This window comes from Rhinatrema bivittatum, chromosome 17 (assembly GCF_901001135.1).
Source record: "Rhinatrema bivittatum chromosome 17, aRhiBiv1.1, whole genome shotgun sequence".
Lineage (NCBI taxonomy): Eukaryota > Metazoa > Chordata > Amphibia > Gymnophiona > Rhinatrematidae > Rhinatrema > Rhinatrema bivittatum.
In genome coordinates this window covers 21,002,948-21,029,617 of record NC_042631.1, presented here as the reverse complement: position 1 = coordinate 21,029,617, position 26,670 = coordinate 21,002,948, and the positions used below count along the sequence as shown (strand labels likewise).

Here is a 26,670-nt window from a genome sequence, read left to right as displayed (position 1 = left end):
GCCGCAAATCCCTTATCCCCATCCTCACCTCACCCCTGACTCAGTTCCTCGGTCTCACCACCCTCTCCATTATACTTATGAATGCACAATCCATATCTAAAAAGACACTAATCCTCAACGACATACTTGCAGACTGCACTCCAGACATTTGTGCAGTCACTGAAAGATGGCTCAAAGAATCAGATACCGTCCTCATAAACCAACTCCCATCCTCCCTCTATGACATCTTCCCCATCCACCGACCTAAAAAAAGAGGAGGACGACTCCTCCTAGCAGCCAAGAAACAACTTAACCTTAAACCCATCAGCATAGCAGCCCCGCCTAAACTTGAAATAGGTCTCTTTAATGCAGCTACCCTGCAAATATGTCTAGTATATGCCCCCCCTACCGTCCTTGAGTCCAACCCATCCCCCCTAATTGAATTCATTATAGAATGGATAAAAACAGATACCCCTTCCATCATCCTTGGAGATTTTAATCTCCATGTTGACTCACTCCCCCCTACTGCATCATGCGAAACGTTCATTCAATCGCTCCTTGCCATAGGCTTCCAACAAATTAGAGCATCTCCAACTCATAAAGTTGGTCACACGTTGGACCTAATGTTTATTAACTCCAGCTTCCAGACCTCCAACTCATCCACCTGCACCCCGGTGCCTTGGTCCGACCACTACCTTATTGAAAGCAGACTCGCCATGAAGAAACCCCTCCCAACTAACTATCCTGCTCACACCACCATCATATCCAGAAAAACCTGCCCCAGCGACAAATTAACTGACGCACTAGCTTCTTCCCTACCAAGACTTATCTTATCAGACCCAGACACAGCCTTAGCATCCTGGCATAGCCTCACAGAAGACATTGCCAACAAACTATGCCCAATCACCGAACGTATCATAAATACCGCAGTGAAACCCTCTAAGCCATGGTACACCCAAGAGTTAAAAACCCTTAAATGCAATCTCAGACAAAAAGAGAGAAAATGGCGCAAGGACCCAACCCCCCAACTATCCTCCAGCTACAAAACAGCCCTTCATATATATATAGACTGTCCACCCTTAAACATAAGCGAGACTTCTATGGAAAAAAAATCCATGACTATAATTTCAACCCTAAAGCTCTTTTCTCCTATGTCGCTAGCCTTACCACCCCTATCCCTCCTACCATTCCAGACTCTGAGGCTGCGGCTAAAACTGAAGAACTCGCCAACTACTTCCAAAGCAAAATCGCCAACCTGCTCTCCAGATTTTCCCCCACCAACCCCTCTCCCCCCACTAACCCACCTTCAATCCCCTCCCCATCCCAACCTTCAATGACCACAATTGACCTCACCTCCTCTAAAGAAATTACAGGCCTTTTGCGAAAACTTAAGCCAGCCTCTCACCCCAGCGACACCATCCCCACCAAAGCCCTAATAACCATCCCCAACAGCATATCCAACACCATAGCAGATATTATCAACTGCTCCACCACCCATGGGGTAGTCCCAGATTCCCTCAAACACGCTGTTGTCAAACCCCTCCTTAAGAAACCCTCCCTAGATCCGAAAGACCCTTCCAACTTCCGCCCCATTTCCAACCTCCCTTTTATCTCCAAACTTATGGAAAAGGTGGTCAATTCACAACTCATGGACTACCTAGAAAATCATGATATCCTCCATGTTTCCCAATTTGGATTCAGAAAACATTTTAATACCGAATCCTTACTGCTCTCCCTCTCTGACTATCTTCTCAGAGGACTGGGACAAGGTCACAGTTACCTCCTCGCCCTTCTCGATATCTCAGCAGCCTTCGACACCATCAGCCACCACCACCTCCTGACACGGCTAGAAAGCATCGGCATCTCAGGAATAGCTCTAGCCTGGTTCAAATCCTATCTCTCTAACAGAAAGTTCTCTGTTAAAATCGGAAACAACCTATCTGCCGCATACCCCCTACAACAAGGAGTCCCGCAAGGTTCATCACTTTCATCTACCCTCTTCAATATCTACCTCATCCCTCTCTGCCATCTCCTCTCCGACCTTAAACTCAAATTCTATCTCTATGCTGATGATGTACAGATCATCATTCCCATTCACAACTCTATATCTGACGCCCTGGAGCACTGGGAAAAGTGCCTTGCAGCCATCAACGCACTCCTCTCCAACCTTCAGCTTGCACTCAACACGAACAAAACGGAACTCCTCTACATCTCCTCACATCCCCCCGACCTCCCACCTAACGACCCTAAACTTAACCTCCTCACAGCCCAACCGTCCATTAGGGACCTCTGAGTCCTTCTTGATCCTAATCTTAGCATGAAACCTCACATCAATTCCATCCTTAAAGCGGGCTTCTTCAAGCTCAATGTACTAAAGAAACTCAGACCCCTGCTCTACACCCATGACCTCCGTACAGTGATTCAAGCCACTCTCACCTCCAAACTAGATTACTGTAATGCTCTCCTATTAGGGCTCCCATTGTCCTCAATAAAACCCCTTCAACTACTGCAAAATGCTACTGCAAGACTCATTACTAACGCACGCAAACACGACCATATTACCCCCATCCTTAAGGACTTACATTGGCTCCCCATCCTGTCCCGTATACATTACAAAACGTTGACCATAATACACAAGTCCATCCACACCCACAACTCCAACTGGCTCGACCTACCTTTCACTGCCCCCCTGTCCACCCGAGCCACCAGATCTACCAACAAAGGCACCCTACATGTCCAATCCCTGAAAATGGCTCATCTCTCCACCACCCGCGACCGTGCTATCTCTATTGCCGGTCCGGCTCTTTGGAACTCCCTACCTGACCACATGCGCATTGAACCCTGTGCAATCAAATTCAAAAAGAAATTAAAAACACTCCTGTTCAACCATGCCTACCCAGAATAACCCTTCTCCATCTCCCCTCACAGTTCCCCCTTCAGGGGTCTGCCCTCTCCTTATATTAAGGAGACTATCATTGTAAATTATAAACTGTATTCTCTGGTTATGACTTTCTTGTTTTTTAACTATCTTTCCTACTGCCTATTTATTTTATCCCCTGCCCAGTTACTTTCTCCCTGTTGAAATGTATTTTCCAAACTTTCAGTTATTATGTGAACCGGTATGATGTACCCACTAATGCCGGTATATAAAAGTTTCTAAATAAATAAATAAATAAATAAATAAACATATTTATAAATGACCTAGAAATGGGAACGAGTGAGTTGATCAAATTTGCTGATCATACAAATTATTCACAGTTGTTAAATCATAAGAAGATTGTGAGAAATTGCAAGAGGACCTTATGAGGCTGGGCATGCAAGTTTCAGATGACATTTAATGTGAAGAAGTGCAAAGTGATGCACTTCGGGAGTCACTACTCAGGAGGAGGTTATAGTCATTATCATAGATATGTTGAAATCCTCTGCTCAGTGTGCAGCAGAGGCCAAAATGCTAGGAATTATTAGGAAAGGAATGGAGAATAAAACAGAGCATATCTTTCCCTTTACACTGCCAATTCCTGTATCGCTCTACGGTGCAACCCCATCTTGAGTATTACGTGCAATTCTGGTCAACGCATCTCAAAAAAGATAGAAAAGGTACAGAGAAGGGTGACCAAAATGATAAAGGGGATGAACCAATTCCCCTATAAGGAATGGCTAAAGAGTTTGGTGCTCTTCAGCTTGGAGAAGAAATGGTTGGGGGAAGATACGGTAGAGATCTACAAAATAATGACTGGAGTGGAATGAGTAAATGCAGATTGGTTGTTTACTCTTTCAAAAAGTACAAAGACTAAGGGACATGCAATGAAGTTGCTAGGTAATACATTTAAAACACATTGGAGAACATATTTTTGTATACAATGCAAAATTAAGCTCTGGGATTTGTTACTAGAGGATGTGGTGAAAGATGTTAGTGTAGCCGGGTTTAAAAAAGGTTTGGACAAGAAGAAAAGTCCATAAACCATTATTAAGGTAGACATTGGGGAAATTCACTGCTTATCCCTGATGTTAGCAGCATCGAATCTAGTGAACTTCTGACATCCTTCCAGGTACTTGTGACCTGGATTGGCCACTGTTGGAAAAGAGGATACTGGGCTTGATGGACCTTTGGTCTGACTCAGTATGGAAAATATTATGTGCTTATGTTATGCAAATCACACTCACAAAACATTAAAATGAAGCGAAAAGACTAGTAGTTTATTTATTGGTAATGGTGCTGGCAAAGACAGTGCAGACCTTTTGTTTAAAATAATAATGTTTATGACTGCAACAATATTACATCATAGTACAGAACTATATGAGTTTCTCTCTCTGCTAGAACGGGTGTGGCATGAACTTTAAAAACAGAACAAGGCGATGAGCTAACAATTTTTATTACTTTCAAAATAAAGATGACTATGACTTTGTACAAAAAAATGTATTTTACTCTGTAATATATTTATTTTTGTATTTCAGTAACTGATCTCTCCATGACAACCTCCTAACTGCTCTAACTGCACTCTTTCCATAAATAAACTGATAGGGCATAAGAGGGCGGGGAGTATAGCACCCAGTAATGTCATTAAAAAATGTGAGATAAGAAATCAGGCCCCTAATAAAGTTAAGGCTTTTATTTCCCATTCTGGGTCTATGAGAAAGAAGCTTAGTAAATTAAGCCCTAAGAAAGGTATTTACTTTCTCTGAAGGCTTATGCAGAATGTTGCTCTAGGTAAAGCATGGTACACAAAGAGGTAAGTATTCTATTTATACTTAAAAGACTGTACTGAATGTCACAATTGACTTCTCGCATATGCACAAAACAATCAAAGTTCTAGGTACCAAATTCACTAAGGGTTATTCCCAAAGACATAAAACGGGAGAAAAGCCTTAGTGAATCTGACCCTAAGTGACAATTTGTGACAGCGTTTTGAATACATTGTTCCCAAGGATTCCGAGGAAATATTTATTTATTTAGGTGTTTTATATAGCGTTGTTCCAAAAGAAGATCACAACGGTTTACAGTATTAGCATTCATATATATGGTCAATGATCATATGCTTTGTGTTGACGTTCACCCTTCTAATTCAACACCACACCTATTCTAGTTCATAGTGAATGGAGATTGCTATGAAGAAAAACAGTGAGCATGAGACCCGCCCCCTTGTGATGTCATCCAGCCCAGCGTCGAGCCGGTAAACGGCGCCATTCCACCTGGCATCACGCTTCGTGCAACCCTTGGTGCTACCTATTTTTGGTTTTTTTTCTTTTTAACTTCTATGTTTCTTCCACTTTTGTTTACCTTTCTCTTTTTTCATAGTTGTTATCCCTTGTTAACAATTTTAATTGTTATTAGTGTTAAATGTATTTGACAAAGGTAACTTTTTTTCCTGTATCTCCTGTTTTAATGTAAACCGGTATGATGTGTATATTATACAAGAATGTCGGTATATAAAAATTAAAAATAAATAAATAAAATAAATAGTAATACATCTTCAAGGATATCATAGTAGTTCCTAATTTAGTTCATGGTAATTAATTCTAGGTCTACATAACGGTGAAAATGGATTCTAATTATACTAGTAATACCTTTATATTATTCATTATATATAGTTTGTTCGACTAGCGCTATCTCAGGTATTGTCAATGCAGTTATCAGCATTATAGTAATTTACGTTAAATCGTATGCCTTTCTTAAGAACCATGTTTTCAGTTCATGCTTGAAATTTTTTCTTTCTGTTATCTGACATAATGGCCCTGGAAGTGAGTTCCACAGCTTGGAGCCTGCTATTGCAAACATTTGGTCTCTTATTTGCATTAGGTGTGTGTTCTGAGAGGAGGGTACCATTAGGTAATCTTTGTTTTGTGATCTTAGGTCTCTTTGTGGTGTATAGAGTTGCAGTGTCACTCCTAATAGGCATGGATCGATATTGTTGATGATGTTGAAAATCAGGAACAACACTTTATAATGAATTCTTGATTGTACAGGAAGCCAGTGCAGGGCTATCATCGAGGGGGTGTTGTGTTCGAATTTCCTTGTCACTAGAAAGAGTCTTGCTGATGCATTTTGAAGTAACTATAGTGGTTTTAGTAAACTTGCAGGGAGGCCTAGTAAAAAGGAGTTGCAGTAGTCTAAGTTTGAAAATATAAGTGTTTGTAAGAAAGTGTGGAAGTCTTGTATTGTTAACAGAGGTTTTAGTCAATGCAAAATTCTCAACTTGATTTGATTAATTTGCTTATATGCTTTTTCATAGTGAAGTTCTTGTCGATCTGAATTCCAAGGTCTTGAGCTTCATCTGATGGAGTAATATTGGTAACTCCTAGGTTTAGGGTTGGCGGTTTGAGTATTGAGTTGTCTTTCCTTAGCCATATAATTTCCATTTTTTTGTATTAAGAGCTAGTTTAAATTGGGAAAGTTTTTGTTGTATGGCCTTCATGTATGTTGACAAGGTTGCTAGTAAAGCGCAGATAGGCAGGAGATAGATGTTGAACAGAGTGGCTGAGTGTGCTGAACCTCGGGTGACGCCTGTATCAATCAGAATGGTATCTGTAATTTGATTACCTAGTTTGATTTGGAATGTCCTATCTTTTAAGAAGGAAGAGAACCATTTGATGATGTTTCCGTCTATTCTAATTTCATTCAGCTGGTGGCATAGCAAGGTGTGGTCAACTGTGTCAAATGCAGATTGTAAATCTATTAGTACCAAGATATATGATTCACTGTTGTCAAAGCCTTGTAGCTTTGACAACAGTGTCACTAGTGACAACTAGGATCAGTTAAAGAGATGAGTAGGGTTTCTATTGAGCGATTTTTTCTGAAACTGAATTGATTTGGGTATAGTATTTTATTGTCTTCAAGGTGTTTTTCTAATTGTGATAAAGCTGCTTTTTCTAGGACTTTCACGATGAAAGGCAGCTTTGATATTGGTTGGTAATTGTCCCAGTCATCGATTTTGCTGGTTTTGTGTTTTAGAATTGGTTTAATCACAGCTTGTTTTGCCCAGTTAGGGACAAGTTCTTCTGCTAGTGAATGGTTTATTATGGTTGTGACTACTGGGGTTATTATGCTATTTACTGTTTTCAGGGCACTTGTCAGGATAGGGTCCAGTGGGTGGGGGTCGCGGGTTTCATTTTAGTGATTATTTGGTTTACTTCAAGTTTTAATACTGTATCTAATGAGTTCCATTTCACTTAGATAGACTATTTTTTGGTTCTTTTCATGGTTGGTCAGGGGAAAATTGTGATTTCAGGGTTTTGATTTTGTTTAACAACAAATTAGCATATTCATTGCACGATGTCTTTGTGAAGTCATAGTTGTTTGAGATGAAGGAGGACGGATCCTTGATTAGGTTTTTGACTGTTTCAAAGAGCAGTTTTGAATTAAATATTACACCATGAATCTGTTTTGCATAGTATTGTTTTTTAGCTTTATTGATTTGTTCACGGAATTTAGTTAAAACTGATTTATATTTTTCTAGATATTCCATCAAGTGTTTTTTTTCTCCATTGCTTTTCAGATTTTCTCAGGCTTTGTTTAGCATGTCTTAGCTCTTCTCTATACCAAGGTTTCTTTTGTTTAGTTGTGTAGCCATTGTTTAGGAATGTTTTTTCCTGGATTGGGCATAGGGTATTGGCTATTTCATTGATGATTTTGTCCCAGGAGTCAGAAGATGAGGAAGCATTATCATGATCGAAATCAGATATTTTATTTTTAATGGTTTCTTTGAGTGTTTCAGGTTCTATCTTTATTTGGTACTTAAAAGATTGGTTATTATGTGCGTTTGCTTGTTGTGTGGTGAGGAGAGATACTTCTGCCTTTATTAGATAGTGATCAGACCATGGTAATATTTTGTAGGAAAGATTGACTTTACAGTTGTTGCGACTGGCGAATATTAGGTCAAGGATGTGTCCTGCTTTGTGGGTGGGGTTGGTTACAAATTGTGTCCACCCCATGGCTTCCATAGTATCTAGGAAGATTTCACAAGATGTAGATTTTGGGGTGCTGTCTACATGAAGGTTAAAGTCACCTACGATTAAAGTTGATTCAGGAGCTGGAAACACTTTAGTGAAGATATCAATTAAAGGTGTATTCTGGGTGGGCTATAGATCAGACCAATATTTAATATTAGAGATTTTAGTATTGAAACTTCATTGGGTGGGTTTATCTCAACTTTTTATGGTTTAAGATCTTTTTTGCAGATTATTAAGAGGCCTCCACCTTTTCGTTTGGATCTGGGGAAGTGAAAGATATAGTTAGGGTGCTCAATTTGGTTTAAGAGGACACTATCACAGTCTTTCAGCCATGTTTTGGTGATGCAGAAAATAGTGGGGTTTAGTTTCTCCAGCAGGTCATTTTCAGAAGGCGTTTGACAAAGTTCCTCATGAGAGGGTTCTAGGAAAAGTAAAAAGTCATGGGATAGGTGGCGATGTCCTTTCGAGGATTGCAAATTGGCTAAAAGATAGGAAACAGAGAGTAGGATTAAATGGACAATTTTCTCAGTGGAAGGGAGTGGACAGTGGAGTGCCTCAGGGATCTGTATTGGGACCCTTACTTTTCAATATATTTATAAATGATCTGGAAAGAAATACGACGAGTGAGATAATCAAATTTGCAGATGACACAAAATTGTTCAGAGTAGTTAAATCACAAGCAGATTGTGATAAATTGCAGGAAGACCTTGTGAGACTGGAAAATTGGGCATCCAAATGGCAGATGAAATTTAATGTAGATAAGTGCAAGGTGATGCATATAGGGAAAAATAACTCATGCTATAATTACACAATGTTGGGTTCCATATTAGGTGCTACAACCCAAGAAAGAGATCTAGGCGTCAGTGGATAACACATTGAAATCGTCGGTTCAGTGTGCTGCAGCAGTCAAAAAAGCAAACAGAATGTTGGGAATTATTAGAAAGGGAATGGTGAATAAAACGGAAAATGTAATAATGCCTCTGTATCGCTCCATGGTGAGACCGCACCTTGAATACTGTGTACAATTCTGGTCGCCATATCTCAAAAAAGATATAATTGCGATGGAGAAGGTACAGAGAAGGGCTACCAAAATGATAAGGGGAATGGAACAGCTCCCCTATGAGGAAAGACTAAAGAGGTTAGGACTTTTCAGCTTGGAGAAGAGACGACTGAGGGGGGATATGATAGAGATGTTTAAAATTATGAGAGGTCTAGAACGGGTAGATGTGAATCGGTTATTTACTCTTTCGGATAATAGAAAGACTAGGGGGCACTCCATGAAGTTAGCATGGGGCACATTTAAAACTAATCGGAGAAAGTTCTTTTTTACTCAACGCACAATTAAACTCTGGAATTTGTTGCCAGAGGATGTGGTTAGTGCAGTTAGTATAGCGGTGTTTAAAAAAGGATTGGATAAGTTCTTGGAGAAGTCCATTACCTGCTATTAAGTTCACTTAGAGAATAGCCACTGCCATTAGCAATGGTAACATGGAATAGACTTAGTTTTTGGGTACTTGCCAGGTTCTTATGGCCTGGATTGGCCACTTGGAAACAGGATGCTGGGCTTGATGGACCCTTGGTCTGACCCAGTATGGCTTTTTCTTATGTTCTTATGTTCTTAAGGGGAATTTTTTTTTGATAGTGATTGAACGTTTAGTAGTAGTAGTGTGAACATTAGGCTGGAGAAGATTTCAGGAGAATTGGATCTTAACTTGGGATAGATCAGGTTTATTTCTTTTCTTCACTTGTTTTTCTGCGTCTCTGTTGATTTCGGTGGTTTCCTCATCCTGTGATTGTTTCAATGGAGTGAATCAACTCCATTTTGTGGTGTGCTAGGTTATGGCTGTGAATAGAATTTGTAATTAACTTTTCTCAGGCATCACTTCAGGCACGCATGAGGGAGAGCACAAAGGGGCAAGCACCTTTGTCGTGCTCCTTCGTGCGTGTGCCTACGGCGTTGCAGCAGGTCCTCTCTGCCCTCAGTGGTGGGAACATCTTAAAGATGTATATAAAGAAAGACAGTAGTAAATTTTTTAATTGATACAACTGCTTGTCACTACTTGTGTATAAATCTGAAATACAGAGGGCCCAGCTTTGTTTTACACATCCAAAGTTTAGGTATTTCCCATTCACTTTTCATTCAAATGTAATACCACAACCATGCAAATGAAATGCTTTCTAAAATAAGTGGCCTTAAGTATGAGGTATGAAGGCATCTAACTGGCTTAGCTAATCTCTAATAGCATGGCAGAGGCACAAACCTGAATACATGTAAAACAACTAAGATCAAAAGGTCAGGAATACTTTTTAAGCAAGAGTGTGACGCCACTGTAAAGTTATTACCTGCAGGTTGATCTCCGCTTCATAAAAAGTTAGACACGAACAGTAGTGTCGATTAGAGTCAATGTCTGTCAGAACAACCACAAAGAAGGTAGGCTGCCTTCTCTCTCTTGACAGCTGCCATCCTCCAGGCTGACAAAACTAAGAAGGAAAAATAAATACAGAGAGTCAGAATTATTACACAATATTAGCTACATAAAATATATCAAAACTTGGAGAAAATGATTCTACCCAATGCTTGTGGTTGCTGTACTATTTGGGTTAAGATAGTAATAAAAAACTAACATCCTAAAGGCGACTGAATTTACCTTAGGAGAAAGTTTGACATATAATAAAGTCAACTTGATTAACAGCAGTCAACGGACTTCTTCCCCATTAACTTATCCAAACCTTTTTTAAACCCAGCTACACTAAATGCACTAATCACATCCTCTGGCAACAAATTCCAGAGCTTTATTATGCATTGAGTGAAAAAGAATTTTCTGCAATTAGTTTTAAATGTGCTACTTGCTAACTTCATGGAGTGGCCCGAAGTCCTTCTATTATCCGAAAGTGTAAATAAACAATTCACATCAGCCCATTCTAGAGCTCATATGATTTTAAAGACCTCTATCATATGCCCCCTCAGCTGTCTCTTCTCCAAGCTGAACAGCCCTAACCTCTTCAGCCTTTCCTCATAGGGGAGCTCTTCCATCCCCTTTATCATTTTGGTTGCCCTTCTCTGTACCTTCTCCAGTGCAATTATATCTTTTTTGAGATGCGGTGACCAGAGCTGTACACAGTACTCAAGGTGCAGTCTCAGCATGGAGCGATACAGAGGAATTATGACATTTTCAGTTTTATTTACCATTCCCTTCCTAATAATTCTTAACACTCTGTTTGCTTTTTTGACTGCTGCAGCACACTGAGCTGACTATTTCAATGTGTTATCCACTATGATGCCTAGATCATTTTCCTGGGTGGTAGCTCCTAATATGGAACCTAACTTCAAGTATCTACGGCATGAATTATATTTCCCTATATGCATCACCTTGCACAGTCCAACTTTTCCAAGCATAAGTGATGGGAATCTCCAGAACAGTAAGAACACAAGAAGTTTTGAACGTATGAGAAAAAAAAGACTCTACTGCACCTTGTGAACTTCCAAGTTTCAGAAATCACGCAATATCCTATTCCTTGTTTGTTTGGGGAATTTTATTTTTTTTTTTAAAGTATTCATCATGTTCTACCATGTACAGCTTGCATGCACGTCCTAACAAACCAGTGGAGGATGGTGGGAGAGAAAAGGACAATGAGACAGAAAGTGGGATGAGACAGAGAAAAAAAAGAAAAAAAAATTCTTTGTATGTGAATTTGTAAACAATTTAACCAAAATCTGCCTCGTTTACTTTTCCTTAAGAAAACATGCTGGCAGCAGGGGGTGCCCTTTAGTTCTGGTATCTTTTCAACCCTAATACAACTATCAGCTGGTTTGCTGCACATTCCACCAATCCAGCTCTCATTTCCTCACCTACTGACATTAGAAAGAAAAAAAATCTACCTCTTCGCAATCCAGGGGGAAGGACAGGGGGAAAATTTTCAGGGATGGAATTTGTGCTCAGTACCCAAGTTAATCATATTACTATATATAGTATACGTCAATGACATAACACTAGATTTATTTACATTTACAGATGTCTTGGGGGGGTTTTGTATGTTTTTTGCTGATTTATAGTTTTACAACAAGTTTTACTGCACTAGTGTATATACCACAAAGTGAGAAAGGAATGTACCAAAAATGAATATAATAAAGAGAGGTTTCTCTGCAAAAATTATTTAGGCCAATGAGCACACTGACCATGCCGCTCATTTCTTTATCAATTGACCTCTTGGACCTGAAATAAGGGAAAGGAAGGTCTGTGACCTCTTCTACCCACCCATGTTCCAGGCTTTCAAGCTCCACTAAACGTAGCCAGTGCCTCCCCTCTTGTGAAAGAGAGATGAAATATAAACACTTAAAATTCACACAGATAAGATAGCAAGGCAAATAAGAGCATACAAAGAGAAGAAGCATGTTTCTACTCACATCTCCAATACTGAAAATCATACAAAGAATTAAGGCTCACACACTACTGCTGCTACTACTTATCACTTCTACAGTGCTACTTGATGTATGCAGCACTGTGCAAAAATATATAAAAGACAGGGCCTACTCAGTAGAGCTTACAAACTAATCAAGACAAACATACTGGACAAAAAAAGACTTTGGAATTTCATTTATTAGGAAAATGCTAAAAATTAACAAGTCTGTAGGCAGGATAATCAGGGTTGAAGATATAAAAGAGCCTCAAAAAGGTGGGTTTTTGGACTGGATTTGAATAAGATAAGGGAGAGAGAGAGAGCGTGATAAACCAGCACAGGAAGTCTATTCCAAAATATACAGTGCAGGCAGGTGGAAAGCATGGAATCAGGACTTGGCAGTGTAGAAGGAAAGAGATAGACAGAGGATGATGTGTGTATATATATATATATATATATATATATATATATATATATATATATATATATTATAAATCGTTATAAAAAGTAATCTAGAAACACTTGTGAGTCCTGCAAGGAGTTGTCCGTGATTCCATCACATTCTCTTGTTCAGCTTAATGAGTCATACCAGCCTAGTAATTATGCAGAACAGTTTTGAAGCCATTTAACAGACAAACATTTTCTTATATTAATATCCAGTCAATTAGGATACCATCCTTTCACAGGGTATGACAACTTTCCTTTAAACTTTGCAATTTAATCTTATTTTATTGTTGATATATTACAGTGGAGATTTGCTTTGATTCCACATGCTTCCTATTCAGAATTTATGCACTTTCATAATGAAGCCATTCAAGAATGGATATTTTTGCCAGCAATCTTGTTACGACAATAATTTACAAAGAGACAACTCTAAAGTACTCTTAGGATATTTTGCATGCCTTCTTAGTAACTAGAAACATCTGTATATTTCAATGCATTGATATCAACAACTAGTTACACATTCTAGCAGTCAACCAAGGAGATCCATTGTCAAGACCAGTAAACATCTCTGTTCTCTAGAGAGATAAGGGAAAAATAACAACTGAAAGATAATGAAGTTCTCTTTAACCCTTTTTGTTTTACCTAAGAGAGAATGAAGAAACTGTGAGCCCAAGATAATAAAATGAGTAAAAATATGAGCAGCAATTGTATGCTAAGGCTTCAGGAGTTAAAAAAAAAACAAAACAAAAAACATATGAAGCCTAAAATGTACCTAGAAAACATAGTTAGCGTGCATAAATAGTATCTTCTGTGCACAGAGCATGATTTTAAGTGAGCAAAACAATCTGGGCACAAAGCATTTTCTCTGTGCATAGAACATGTTTTATGTTTTTATGCACATAAATTATGGGCCTGATTTTAAAAAGCATTTACTCGAGTAAAACAATTTATGCCATTGAATTGACCATAGGATTTACTCACACAAGTGCACTTTACTCAAGTAAATGTCTTTTGAAAATTGCTACGACAGTATATTACATCTATGCATGTAAATCCTTTGACAATGACCTTCTATGGGGTAAATCTTCAAAAATATGCATGGGCATCCATGTGCGCGCAGTTCCCAGCGTGCGCGTGGTCACACCGATTTTATAACACATGCACGTCGTCATGCGCATGTTATAAAATCCGATAGGCTTGCATGTGCACGTGGGTAATTTTATATCAGCACGCGTATGTTCGAGTGGGTGCAAAGTCGCGTGCGCAAGGGGGGATTTTCTTTAAAAGCACGCAGAAATGCAATTGGGCCATCCCTAGTTCCCTCCCAGTCCACTCCAATAAAGGACTGGGAGGGAACTTTCCTAACCCTTCTAACTACCCTTCCTCCCTTTTCCCCTCTCTGCCCTGACTCCTAATCCCCACCTAGCTAATCTATTTTTTTTTTTGTTTTTAAACTTACTTGCTCTCGGGAGCTGAAGTAAGTTCCACGCGCCGGCTTCACCGGAACAGTGCCTAATGGCGCTATCCAGGCTAGTCTCGCCCATGGGCCCGCCCGTTTTCAAAAACCCGGCACTTCCGTGCGTACTGGGAGATACACGCGAGGCCAGGCTGCTCTGAAAATGTGGCCCGGCCTCGCACGTATCTCCTGGCATTTGTGTGTGCCAGGCATTTAAAATTGCCTCATATACGTACAGGACTCCTTTCACCCCAGCAATACGAACTCCTGGATTCATCCCCACGGAACAACTTTAGGCTGAGTACTTTACTCCAGGTCTGACCAGAAGTTATCCAGTATTAAGAAACCATGCATTAAGCCTATGCACCTGCCTGCATCAGGGAGTGACAGCGAATGCCTTCATTAACATGAGATTTAAATGGAACAGCGCTAATGTGTGTGCACAGTTTAAGGCAGGTTTGTGTGCAAAACTTCTTGCTGCATCAGGAGTAAGGTCTGTGCACACATTGACAGGTGAAACTGTGCACACAGCCCTTATTAAAGCGAGTGCTGTGCTTGTAAAATGAAGCAGCAATGTTGCTGATCTATTCTTCAGCATACATATATATATATATATATGGTAGGGGATGTAATATACTCTCTGGGATGTGTATCTGATCTATTCCTGCCATATTGTAAGTGAGGAGTCAAACACCAGACACACTAACAAATACTCCTCTCTTCCACATTAAGGCATGGGCTGTCAGTATCCTGGTACCCTCTTTTAGCTTTGCTCACTATGACGAACTGCAATAACATTTTCTATACAGGGTGGCTGTTATTGGGTGCATTAAATGTCTGTGTTATCTAACACAAGCATTTAATGTGTGTTAATTAGTTTGCATTAGCACAAAACCTATGCTAATGAGGTAATGAGATGCAAACATAGAACACAGGAGTGGAGGAGTAGCCTAGTGGTTAGAGCAGCAGGCTATGAACCAGGAGACCAGGGTTCATAGCCTGCTGTCGCTCCTTGTGACCTTAGGCAAGTCACTTTACCCTCCATTGCCTCAGGTACAAACTTAGATTATAAGCCCTCTGGGGATATGGAAATACCTACAGTACCTGAATATAATCCACTATGAAGCGCTGAAAAAGTGCGAAAAGTGGAATATACAAATCTAAATAAATAAACCACAGAAATGAGAGCAGAAAAGAAGCCAATGGTCCAGCCAGTCTGCCCAGCAAGCTTCTTAAGGTAGCATCTGCCACTATGTGCAGGTTATTCCCATGTTTCTCTTAAGGGTAAACAGGTCATTACCCATTAATATAAAACACAGACCCATTAATGCAAAAAAAAAACAAAACACTATACCTCATCTGTAAGTCATTAACATCAGCTGTCTATAAGTGTAAATTAACCTAACGAATGTTAATGTAGCTTATTATGCTGGCCCCCATAGTTTTCTGTTAAATAATTCTGGTCTCCAAAGGAAGGGTACAAATAAGGACCCTGGCTTTGTGTGCAACATTTCCATAAATTTGCATAGTTTACCTTTCAAAATACAAAGTTTGATTTCTTGAAAATGTCAAACATTTTCCTTTTCTAAAATATAATCACGTTTTTATTTTTGTAGTTTCTTGTGTTTTCATTTTTTTCATTCTCCATCTCATTTTATTAAACCATTTCCCTTTTCTCACTCTTCCTTTTGACACATTCTTTTCTCCTCTCTCCACTCTCACCCCAAACTCTCTCACAACAGCCTCCCACTTGTCTTTGCCCCTCACCTCCATACATTACCTCGGTCTCCTCAATCCACCGTCGGCTCCTTTCCCTCTCCAACTTCCTTTTCTCCTTCGCCAGTATCCAGGGCCGGTGCAAGGGTATTAGGCGCCCTAGGCGAACCTTCTGCCTTGCACCCATGCACAAAACCTGCCGCACCTCGGCTGGTTGCTACCCTCCCCTCCCCCCGACCTCCCCGTCCCGAGGTCTCCAGTGCCGCTGCCGCACAAGATGCGCCCCCGGTAAAGCGGGGCGGGTGCTCTCTCCGGGAGAGGCCATGGCAGTGAAAGCTGGTGGGGAAGCAGCTCCTGTGCACTGCCGGCGGAGAGGAGCAGCCTGCTCTTCGGTGCCCCCTAATGGTCGGCGCCCGAGATGACTGCCTACTTCACCTAATGGGACGCGCCGGCCCTGCCAGCATCATGTCACTCTCTCCGACTCTGTGTTCTCCTCACCACCCTCTTTCCCCCTCTTTTTCTGCCTGCCTCCCTGCTCCTTGCTGGTTCTTTCCCTCACTGGTTGCATCTCCTTCCACTGACTGTGCTATGCCCTGCTCCTCTACTCTCTTTATGAGCTCTGATTTGTGTTGTATGTACAGAATTTGTCAGGACTGAGACAAACACTCCAAACTAACAAAATACAGTGCGAGTGGCCAGTGGCTGTTACTGGGCACAGTGAGTTGAAGCGGAGGGGAAGAGGGTAAAGTGCAGTGCACAGCACTGCCTCATAAATACAGAAGGATGGCAAGAGGTCTTGGAGAGGGCCAACTGCTGAAGGGGCCGCTTTCCCTCAATTATGTGGCAGAGAAGCAGATTCCGCAGCAGTTGCTGTGGAATTGTGGGAAACTGGAGGCCTTAGGTACAGCATACAGGGAAACATCAAAAGCACAGTTATTCCCACATCAATTATTATAATAAGAAACCACATGATATAACATGCTACAATATTCTAATCCATAATGCTGTATTAGTGTTGAAAAAAAACTCCTGCTTCTTATAAACTCATCTGATAAAACATGTTTAATAACCAATTCAAATAGGAATGTACTAAATGCACAAAATGAATCCATATGACATCTTCCTGTACTATACATACATGATATGAGTACATACACGACAAAGTGTAACTGATCTTTTGCACATAGTATGACACTAGACAGCTGTGGAATGTGGCACAAATCTCCCACTACAGGAATTTGACAGATTGTTTACTTATAGGATTTTTAAATGTGTGCAAAATATAATCCTAACTTTTTAATAATCAGTTCCGGTATAATCACTGACTAAGAAAACACATACATATTTACTGTAAAAACATTTTCTGTAAAAACAAACCTATAGTGCTAGAGTTGCATGTTAAGAGCTTGGGAAACCCTTTACAATATATCTCTAACAGGAAAGCTCAGTGAATCCCTACAGTATACAAACATGAACTAATAAATTATGCACCAAGAAGAATGCTGTTTTGAGTCAACAAAAGCCTGGCAAGTGAAACAGAGATATGAATGTTAAACTTAAGTTCCTCCAGAGATGCCAGCATCCCCAAAGCAGACATGCTGCAGTACAGGACGTCTGGAACTCTACAACTGGAAAAAAAAATTCATACAATCTGGTTCAAAAATATAGTAAGAGTGGAAATACTCTACATCATTATACAGTAAACTGACAGCACAAATGAGAGGCTTGACAACATCAGTGCTACATGCTTAAGGGCCCGCATCAAATAATTTGCTAAGGCATTGACTTATCAGTGTGTCTATGGAATTTAAAGAATGTCATTAACCTTTTTCTGCTGAAAAAACAGCTACAGAAAAGCATCACTACTGCATACTTTGCAGTTCTAAGATGTCTTTTTCTCCTTGAATAGAACATTTTCACATTTAGGTAAAAAATGTGAATTGTTTTCTGATATGGATGCAGCGCATTTTCCTCTCAGCGATTCTAAAGAAAATTAAAAAAAAAAAAACCAACTTTGATTTTTATTGTATCTTTACATCATTTATATTTCTTGGCTTCTCAATATCTGAAGGCATTCAAGAGATCTTACACAATTTCTTCTTCCAATATATGTCAAGCTCAAAATGAAGAGGTCGATTCAAGCCCACTTGTACTTTGAATTCCTGGAAAAAGTTTAGTTTTATTTGCTCATGGCAGCAAATAATCATATTCTGCTTTGATAAATACTGCCAAAAGGCCCCAATTAAACCCCCTTTATATGGGGCCAGCCTGATGACTCAATGGCAGTGCTCTGCACTACATGTGGAAAGTCCCTAGGTTTGATCCCCAAGTTGTCTCTTCCACTCCCTGGGAATGTTGTGGATACAGGATTCAAAGTTCCTGGGAAGAGGAAGTTATGGTCATTGTTCAAGGGTGAAGTCAATGGCTATAAACAAGGTCCATGATTGTAAGGTTCTAGGAGGAACCTTTAGTGCATGGCCACTGGCCCAGAACCATCATTGCAACTATGACACTAGGTACATTGGGGGTGGGAGATGGATATAAAATAGGGGCAGGGAGAACCTAGATAGTTGAAAATGAAAACTCATCTTACCAACCCTGGTTCCAATTTAGCTGTAAGCCCCAGGGGGAAGGAGAAACTAACAACAACAAAAAAACACCTTATGTGGAGTTTTAGGCCTGTCCCTGCTCTCTGGCACATGCTTTATTGCACTATGTGTGAGACTCAGTATTCCTTTTTGAACAATATGTCTTATCATCTGTGACATCCTTGCAAAATAGGCTGCGCAAGGAGTAGCTGAAAATCAATTGAGCAAAAATAATTTAAAATTTAAATCTAGTAATAATTTAAAATGTCGTGTTTGCAGGGTCAGTGTTACTATTTATTTATTTATTTTTCTGTACCAGTGTTCGATTTTACATATCACATCGGTTTACATTCAACCAAAAAATGCAGGAAATCAGGCGTTTCCTTTGTCTAATACATTGAACAATTGTAACATGGAAGTAGTTAACAAGGATATGAATGGAACATGGAAATGGTTAACGAGAGAGAGGAAAATTAATGGAGGTCAAAGTGAAAGGAACTCTTATCATATTGTAGTCAGGCGTAGGATTTACGTCTTATAGTTAGGACAAGGTGGAAGAGCTTCTATTTTACAGTGGTCAGGCCCAGAAATATCTTACATTGGAGTCTCAGTGGTTAGTGGGAGGTTAATAGAATAGTAAGGGTGTATGTCAGTTGATAGGGGGCTGGTTGTTGACTGGGCTGTAGGGGTTTGTTCTGGTGTGGGAGTTCGGTCATGTTATTGCAGCAAAGGCTTTACGAAATAGCCAGGTTTTAAGCTTTTTCTTGAAGGATTGGGGTGATGGGTCTGTTCTGAGATCTGTGTGGAGCTTGTTCCACAGGGTGGGTCCGGCAAATGATAGCGTTTGTTCTCTTGTTGATAATTTGTGTGTTTCTTTTGGTGATGGTGTTTGTAGGAGTCCGGTGTTTGATGAGCGAAGGCTCCTTGGTGGAGTGTGGGACTGAAGGGGTGGAGTTAGCCAGTTGGAATTGTTGCTTTGGAGAATTTTATGTACAATGGTTAAAGCTTTGATGAATGGGCAGCCAGTGTAGCTGTTTGAGTAGAGGTGTTATATGCTCCGTTCTTCTGCTGTTGGTGAGAGCTCTAGCGGCAGCATTTTGTAGAAGTTGGATGGGTTTGAGGTATGATGCTGGGAGGCCTAGGAGTAGGGAGTTGCAGTAATCGAGCTTGGAAAACAGGAGGGCCTGTAGGACTGTTCGAAAGTCTTGTGGGTAGAGGAGTGGTTTGAGTTTGCGTAGGATCTGGAGTTTATAGAATCCATCCTTCAAAATGTTGTTGATGTATTTTTTGAAGTGAAATTGGGTATCTATGATAATGCCCAGGTTTTTTGCTGAGGAAAGTAGGTGGTTGCTTGGTTGGTTTGTGGTGGGGTCTGTACTGGGAGGTGGTGTAGGATTGTTGGATATTTAGATGATTTTTGTTTTGTTGTGATTGAGGGTGAGGGATAGTTGAGAGAGAAGGTATTTTATTGTGCTCAGGTGGGAGTTCCATAAATTTAGGGTGTGGTCAATCGAGTGATTGATTGGGAGTAGAATTTGAACATAGTCAGCGTATATTTATTTATTTATTTCTAATTTTTATATACCGACATTCTTATATCAGATACAAATCATACCAGTTTACATAGAACCAAAGAGATGCAGGAAATAAGTATAATATAATATGTAGTATAATAATCCTATTTCACTTAGTAGTTTGCATAGAGGGGTCATGTAGAGGTTGAACATTACAGAAGACAGGGAAGAGCCTTGTGGGACCCCATGTGGAAGGGGTATTCGTTTGGTTTCGGTGTCGTTGATTTTGACTTTGTAGGACCTGTTTGATAGGTAAGAGTTGAACCAGTTGAGGGTTGTGTCGTGGAGGCCAATTTCCTTTAGCCTGTGGATTACTACTATTCAGGAGATCTTTTCTAATATTTTTTAATAGAGAGTACAGTTTTCTTTTAAATGCTTTGGCTGCAGAAAGATGCCTTATATGTTGTTCCGGTTACAGTCTACCCACAATTCCAGTCTTTACCTTGACCTGCCATGTACACTACAAATAGGAAATTCTTACAGTAGCATTCAAAAGTTCCAAACCATTTTTCTTTTAAAAAATGCTACATTTCCTGTTCCAGTCAGCAAGACGTATGCATTGCCAGGTATTCTAGGACTATGCCTATGTGCGAGCAGACAGGAGCTGGCAAGGATAAGAATAACTGAGCAAGTATTGTGAACAATTTCCTCCCCCAGCTGCAGGACAGTGCTTATGGTAATGCTAATTCTTACTACTTCCTGTAGTCTCTGCATTTCATTCATCCCCAGCGGATGTGGTACACTATGATAAGCACACACACGAACGTGCACAAACACATATATCCATACACACTATTAGAATTCTGTTTTTGTACTTTTCATCTACGTTAGCTGAAAATGATTGCTATGACAATGCTTGGTTTATTTGGAAAAAGTTATTTTTTGGACTTGCTCAACAAACAAGTTCAGGGCATAATTTAACTTATGTATATGAACATTTTAACATTTTTTAGTACTACTACTTTCAAATAAAAAAGTAAAATGAAGTGTTTTCATATGCATCCAAAGATCTGGGGTAACACTGGCATTCAAAAACATTTTTAATAATGAAGTTCTGTGTTTCATGTGAAAGCTGAAAAAACATTCTGCTATGCCGATTCTCTCTTTAGGAGTGGGCTTATAGCTAAGGTGTAAGCTTAAACATCCAAGCTGATCTGAAAACATTACTGTAGAACATCATTGCTCCCATATGGCAATAAAACTCTTTACATGTTCATAGTAAATTTTTGGTGGAAAACCTTCAAGTCTCCCTCCAGACTTGAGGGGTCTCCACCCAAATTTCTCTCCCACCTCCCCCACCTGGAATTTATATGCAGTCATATAGCTAAGACAAACCAGCATATCACACCAGCCCCCAGTCCTGGTTCACCCAAAAGGTGAAGAAATATCCAACAATACTAAGAGAATAGAAACCCCTCCCATCCAGTTCCCGAACATCATCCAGCACAAACCAATAAAGTCTTGGTGCTGTGGCTTTTACAGAAACCGGATTGGAAGGGGTCCTGGAAGTCACTGTCCTGGTCTGTAGCTCTCTGGAAGGTTGATAACATTTTGGGCAAACAGTAGCCCTCTTCAGGTCAGAAGGAGAAACTCCTTCCTTTACAAAAGCATTAATAATAGTAATTAAAGTTAGTGCAAATAAAACTTTGCTGGGTCTAGCCAACCAAGAGGGGCATGGATCAGCACGTAGAACAATTAAGAAAACTTACAACATTACATAGTAATAAAACAAGCATAATCAATATCATAACAAGGATAGCAAACTTGGAAGCATAGACTGCTGGAAAAAAAGGCCTAGGAACGCAGTAAACAACGAGTATAAACAATTGGTAAGTCAGGGGAGGATCTTATTAGAAACTTGAAGGTAGTACGGAGATCCATAGAACCTCATCTAATGTATATCCGGGGGATCTGCGAAGACTTGGCGGAAAAGCCAGGTCTTAAGCTTTTTCCTAAATGTTAGGAGGCAGGGTTCCAGTCTAAGGTCGGAAGGGATGTTGTTCCAGATAGCTGGGCCTGCTGTCGAGAAGGAACGATCTTTGGTCGAGGTGAGGCATGTAGCTTTTGTAGGTGGGGCCTGTAGGGTTCCTTTATATGCTTCTCTAGTTGGTCTGTTGGAGATATGGAGATTGAGAGGGAATACAAGGTCCAGATGCTGGTGGTTGTAGATGGATTTGTGAATCCTATGATATATTTGAAGTCCTTGTAATCCTGTGCTCAAGAGTTTTGGCAGAAGTAGGAGAGCCAGGTAACCAGGAGGAGGATGGAATGCCCAGAGTGCCTCTCCTCAAGCTAAGGGCTCTGCAGGGGCTTACCCCTCAAAGGAAGAGGCCTGAATTTGGATGAGTGTTTATCCCCAAGCGAGAACAACTCAGAGATCCAGGTTGGGTTCTGAAGGAGTGAGTTGGGGCTCCACAGTCTATGGAGCGTCCCAGAGAGTAGGGAAGCTGAGGATTTCTTGCTGCTACCACATGGAGTGTTCCTGTGATATCTTGGGAGTATACCAAATGGCAAGAAAGGTTATTCTGTACCTAAGAGAGAATTACTGATGTAGATATGTTTGAAGAGAACAGGGAAAAGGATGTGATGTAATCTGTCTTATGGACTAGAAGAAAGAGGGAAAGTAAATTTGGTATAGAAAGCCAGATAAGTCACTTATCCAGGTATCTTTTAGCTGCATAAAAAGTGGGCGGGAGGTGGGTAAATCAGGGTGGCACTACTTATACGGTTAACTTAACCGTATAAGTAGCTAGATTCACTCTTATCCAGTTAAGTTAATCAGATAAGTTAGACCAGCTATAGAATTGGTCTAACTTAGCCAGATATAAACTTATCCACCTAAGTTACAATTTGTGTGTGGATATTTAGCAGCATATCTGGCTAAGTTACTTAGCTGGATATGGCTGAATATCAGGCCCCTAATTGCTGTTTCTCATGCTGTTGCCATTATGCTCTGATTTCCTGTGATCCCCAATCAAATCAGTGCCTTTTTACATTTTTGTACACTCTGTCTGCTGGAATCCCAGAATTAAAAGTTTTGTTGTTGAAGATACCTTTGCTGAAGTATCAATGCTGAAGAGAGAAGGGAAAAGTCTGACGGGGGTCACAAAGAGGAAAAGAGAAGTTAGAGCTTTCATTGTCCAGCAGAGTAAATACTACCTTTGCCTCTGAGCTGTCCACTACACCATCTGCTTGACCATTTTATTTTTTTTTTGTGAATCCTACAGAGAGACAGGTGCTCAGCTCCTAAACAGTCATGATACAACTCTCACATTTTACATGCCCCATCCAGGGGAGTAGCTTACAGTGGTAACCTATGATATCTAATCACCTGATTGCTCATCACCTCCATTTGTCTAAATCCACTGAAAAAAAAAATCAGCAGATATTAGTTCTTCCCATTAGAGCAAAACAGCATCAATTCTAGGGCTTAGATTATCCACTTCCAGGGAGGAAATTAAATCCAGAGTATGACCACACACATGGGCTGTTTCCTGGAAAATTTGAGTAAAACCCATATCCTGCATTTCAGACAGTAAGGTCCCTGACACTTCTCTTACTAAAATATTTGCTGCTATATTAAAATCACCAAGCACAATCAACTTAGGGTAGGTAGTGCAGTGCCATGTCTTGTTCTAACTCTATTAATTGTGAGAAAAGCTCCACAGAAGGCTGTGGCACTATATACTACTAAACATGCTAAATCTCATTAAAATTATCTCTATCTACTCCCCTCCAACATACAACAAGCAATACAAACAAGGCCCATCAAGATTTAAATACTACAGCTATCCCTGCCCCCATAAACACACACTCTTAATCATACAGAAAGCTTGGACTGAACCCGTGAAGCACAAATAGCATCCAAACTAACCCCATCCCGTCCTTCTAACCAGGTCTTACAAATGTATAACACATCCAAATTGAACTCCTCAATCAAATCGATAAGGGAACCTTTCTTCTTAGATGACCTAACATTTAGAAGGCCCACTAGCAGATTTACCTGGGCCTTAACAGGGGATACTATTGGTTTTATCACAATAACTACCAAGTAGCAATCACTTGAGGCTGTCTCCTTCCTAAGATTAAACCTATCAGAGGCATATTTATAACGCCCTTAGCCGCAAACAACTGGGATAGAAAAATTCTCTCCTCCTATAGTAATATCCAAACAGATCATTAACTAAAACAACAACAATAAACAATCCACTATAATAAACAATCCACTATAATAATGTTTGCTAGAAGTACCAACAGTCAAAACAGTCAGCTTGGCTCTAATCCGCAAAAGAACCTTTTCCGTTGCCGGTCTAATCTTATGGAATTCGCTCCCCGAAAACCTCCGACTTACATCAAACCGTAAAGAATTTAAGAAAATGCTAAAGACATATCTATTCAGTGATGCATACAATATAACTTAAATACACTAACACAATATACCGCTAGACCTTTATCATGTTTAAATTAGTTGTGTTTGTCTATTTTAACCTTCGTAGGTAAATTTGTTGTGCCTGACTTTTTAACTTATGTATGTATATTTGTAAACCGCCTAGACAGACATACAAATGTCTTATTGTTTGCGGTATATAAATATTTTTACATAATAAATAAAATAAATAAATAAAATAAATAAATAAAATAAATAATAAAGTAGAGAGATTTTTAAAAACAACTTCCCCCAAGGTTGCACAAACAGTCACAGAAATGGGTGCACCCCTTTGGCAGGGCAGTGCCATCTGCAGCATCCTTTAATGTGCTAGAAGTGCTGACATCATCATCAGGGGTATGGTCATTCTGTTTGGTAGTGGCAGTGTGCCAACCACCTCAGCTACAGAACTATCGCCCCAAATCAGCATGAAGAAAGCCTCAGGTGGGTCACATATGGGCTGATGATGCGTGGGCTCTGGCTGAGCACTTTCCACAGCATCCGTTAATGAGCTAGAAGAGCTAGACCCAAGTCTGATCTATTGATTCAAACTGATCCAAGGAAGAAACAAGAGGAGACTTTCTTCCAAACCAATTTATTCTTAAAGGAAGCACAAACAATACAATATGCCTTGGAGAAACTATTTAAAAAAAATGCACACATTGCTAAGGTATATATTTATTTTAATATCAAGAAAACCTGTTTTGAAGTACTTTTAGGGACCAATTATTTATAAGCAGCATTGGAAACAAATATTCATCTAGAAAACTTTTCTCTATGAATTTGAGATATACCTTGGGCACCTCAGTTGGAGGGCAAGTAATCAAATATTGTTAAATAAAAAAATAAAATAAAGATACTACTGAACAAAGTACACAGAACTCTAAGTACTCTCCTAATAAAACCCTTAGTAGGAGAAGCTCAGTATCACAGATTTGTACAAGAGATTAATTTAGTATGGAGCTCTAGCAGTCATGTTGGTCAGAGACAGATTTATGTCCCCAGCTGCCCATAGGCATCTGGACAGCCGGATGGCTTACCCCCTCCCCCTAAAGATGGTGGACCACTGCCATCGCTGATGTAAAACAAGTGACTCACAAAGGACAGGGGATATCCATAGGCACTTGCCCACTCTGCCTACTGGTAAATCCACTCCTGCTGTTGGTCCTGGGGAAAACAGAATTGTCTGCAGGTTGTGATAACTTTTATTGAGCAAACATAAAGATCATCCATCAAGGATGACACACATGAGCGATGTTAAGGGTCTAAAATACAAATATTTTAAAAGAGCTGATGTAGAGTATTGTGCCACGTATCTGTCAACTTCCCTTGCTACACATTGTACCACTTCTGATCTGAAACATCAGAAACATTCAGCTAATGAAAACTGCTGAAATCTGATTGCAAGCAAAATTTTTGTTTGCTTTATAATAATATTTGGATGAATCCGTGCACAGTAATGCTGTATTTGATAAGACCTGTCTAAACAAGATGAGTAATGTTTATGATACTGCATAAACATTGGTTTAGAATGATACGAGATGAGGGCTATCATTTCATTTGGTTGGTTACCAGTCAGTCACTCAGAATAGTGTTTGTTTAACAAATCCTTTCAGAGAAATGACAAGCAAAATAACCAACTGCTGTTAAATATTATTAGAAGCAATTAATGGGACTTGCTTTCCATATAAGTTATCAATTATGATGCATAGTATATGCTGCAAAAAGCACAGCATGTTTGTATCATAAAAGATACTCTAATATACAAAGTTGAGAGCTTGAACAGTTGCTTCTAGTCCACTGCAATTTATTTATTTATTTATTTATTTAGTGGTTTTTATATACCGATTACCGTTTGCACATCGTATCAGTTTACAAGGAACATAGTGGTCATATAGTATAGGTTTACAAAGAACATTGTGATTAAAGGAATAGCATAGTGAATAAGATTAAACCATTTACATAGAACAAATTGGTAGAGTGCATAATAACTGGAACAGATTAAACTATTTACATAGAGCAAGGTTGAAGAGAGTAGCGTTAACATAAGTCTAAGTATAAAATAAGCTGTAAATGATAACAAAACGCAAGAATATAGCAGGAGTTTAAGAGTTTATATAGTGCGGTTAGAGGCATGTAGGG

At 39.8% G+C, this 26,670-nt stretch overlaps 1 protein-coding gene across 6 annotated transcripts in view; it reads right to left on the bottom strand.

The window, feature by feature from the left end:
• The window catches only part of SBF2 (SET binding factor 2), a 469,097-nt gene that overhangs the window by 285,519 nt on the left and 156,908 nt on the right, over positions 1 to 26,670 (bottom strand). For all 6 annotated transcript variants that reach the window (XR_003853250.1, XR_003853249.1, XR_003853248.1 and 3 more), the window contains one exon: positions 10,270 to 10,407. Coding sequence is in view for 3 of the 6 variants with exons in the window: in XM_029582714.1 (XP_029438574.1) it covers positions 10,270 to 10,407 (138 nt within the window). In the remaining 3 variants the exon portion in view is untranslated. The remainder of the gene's footprint in view (positions 1 to 10,269; positions 10,408 to 26,670) is intronic.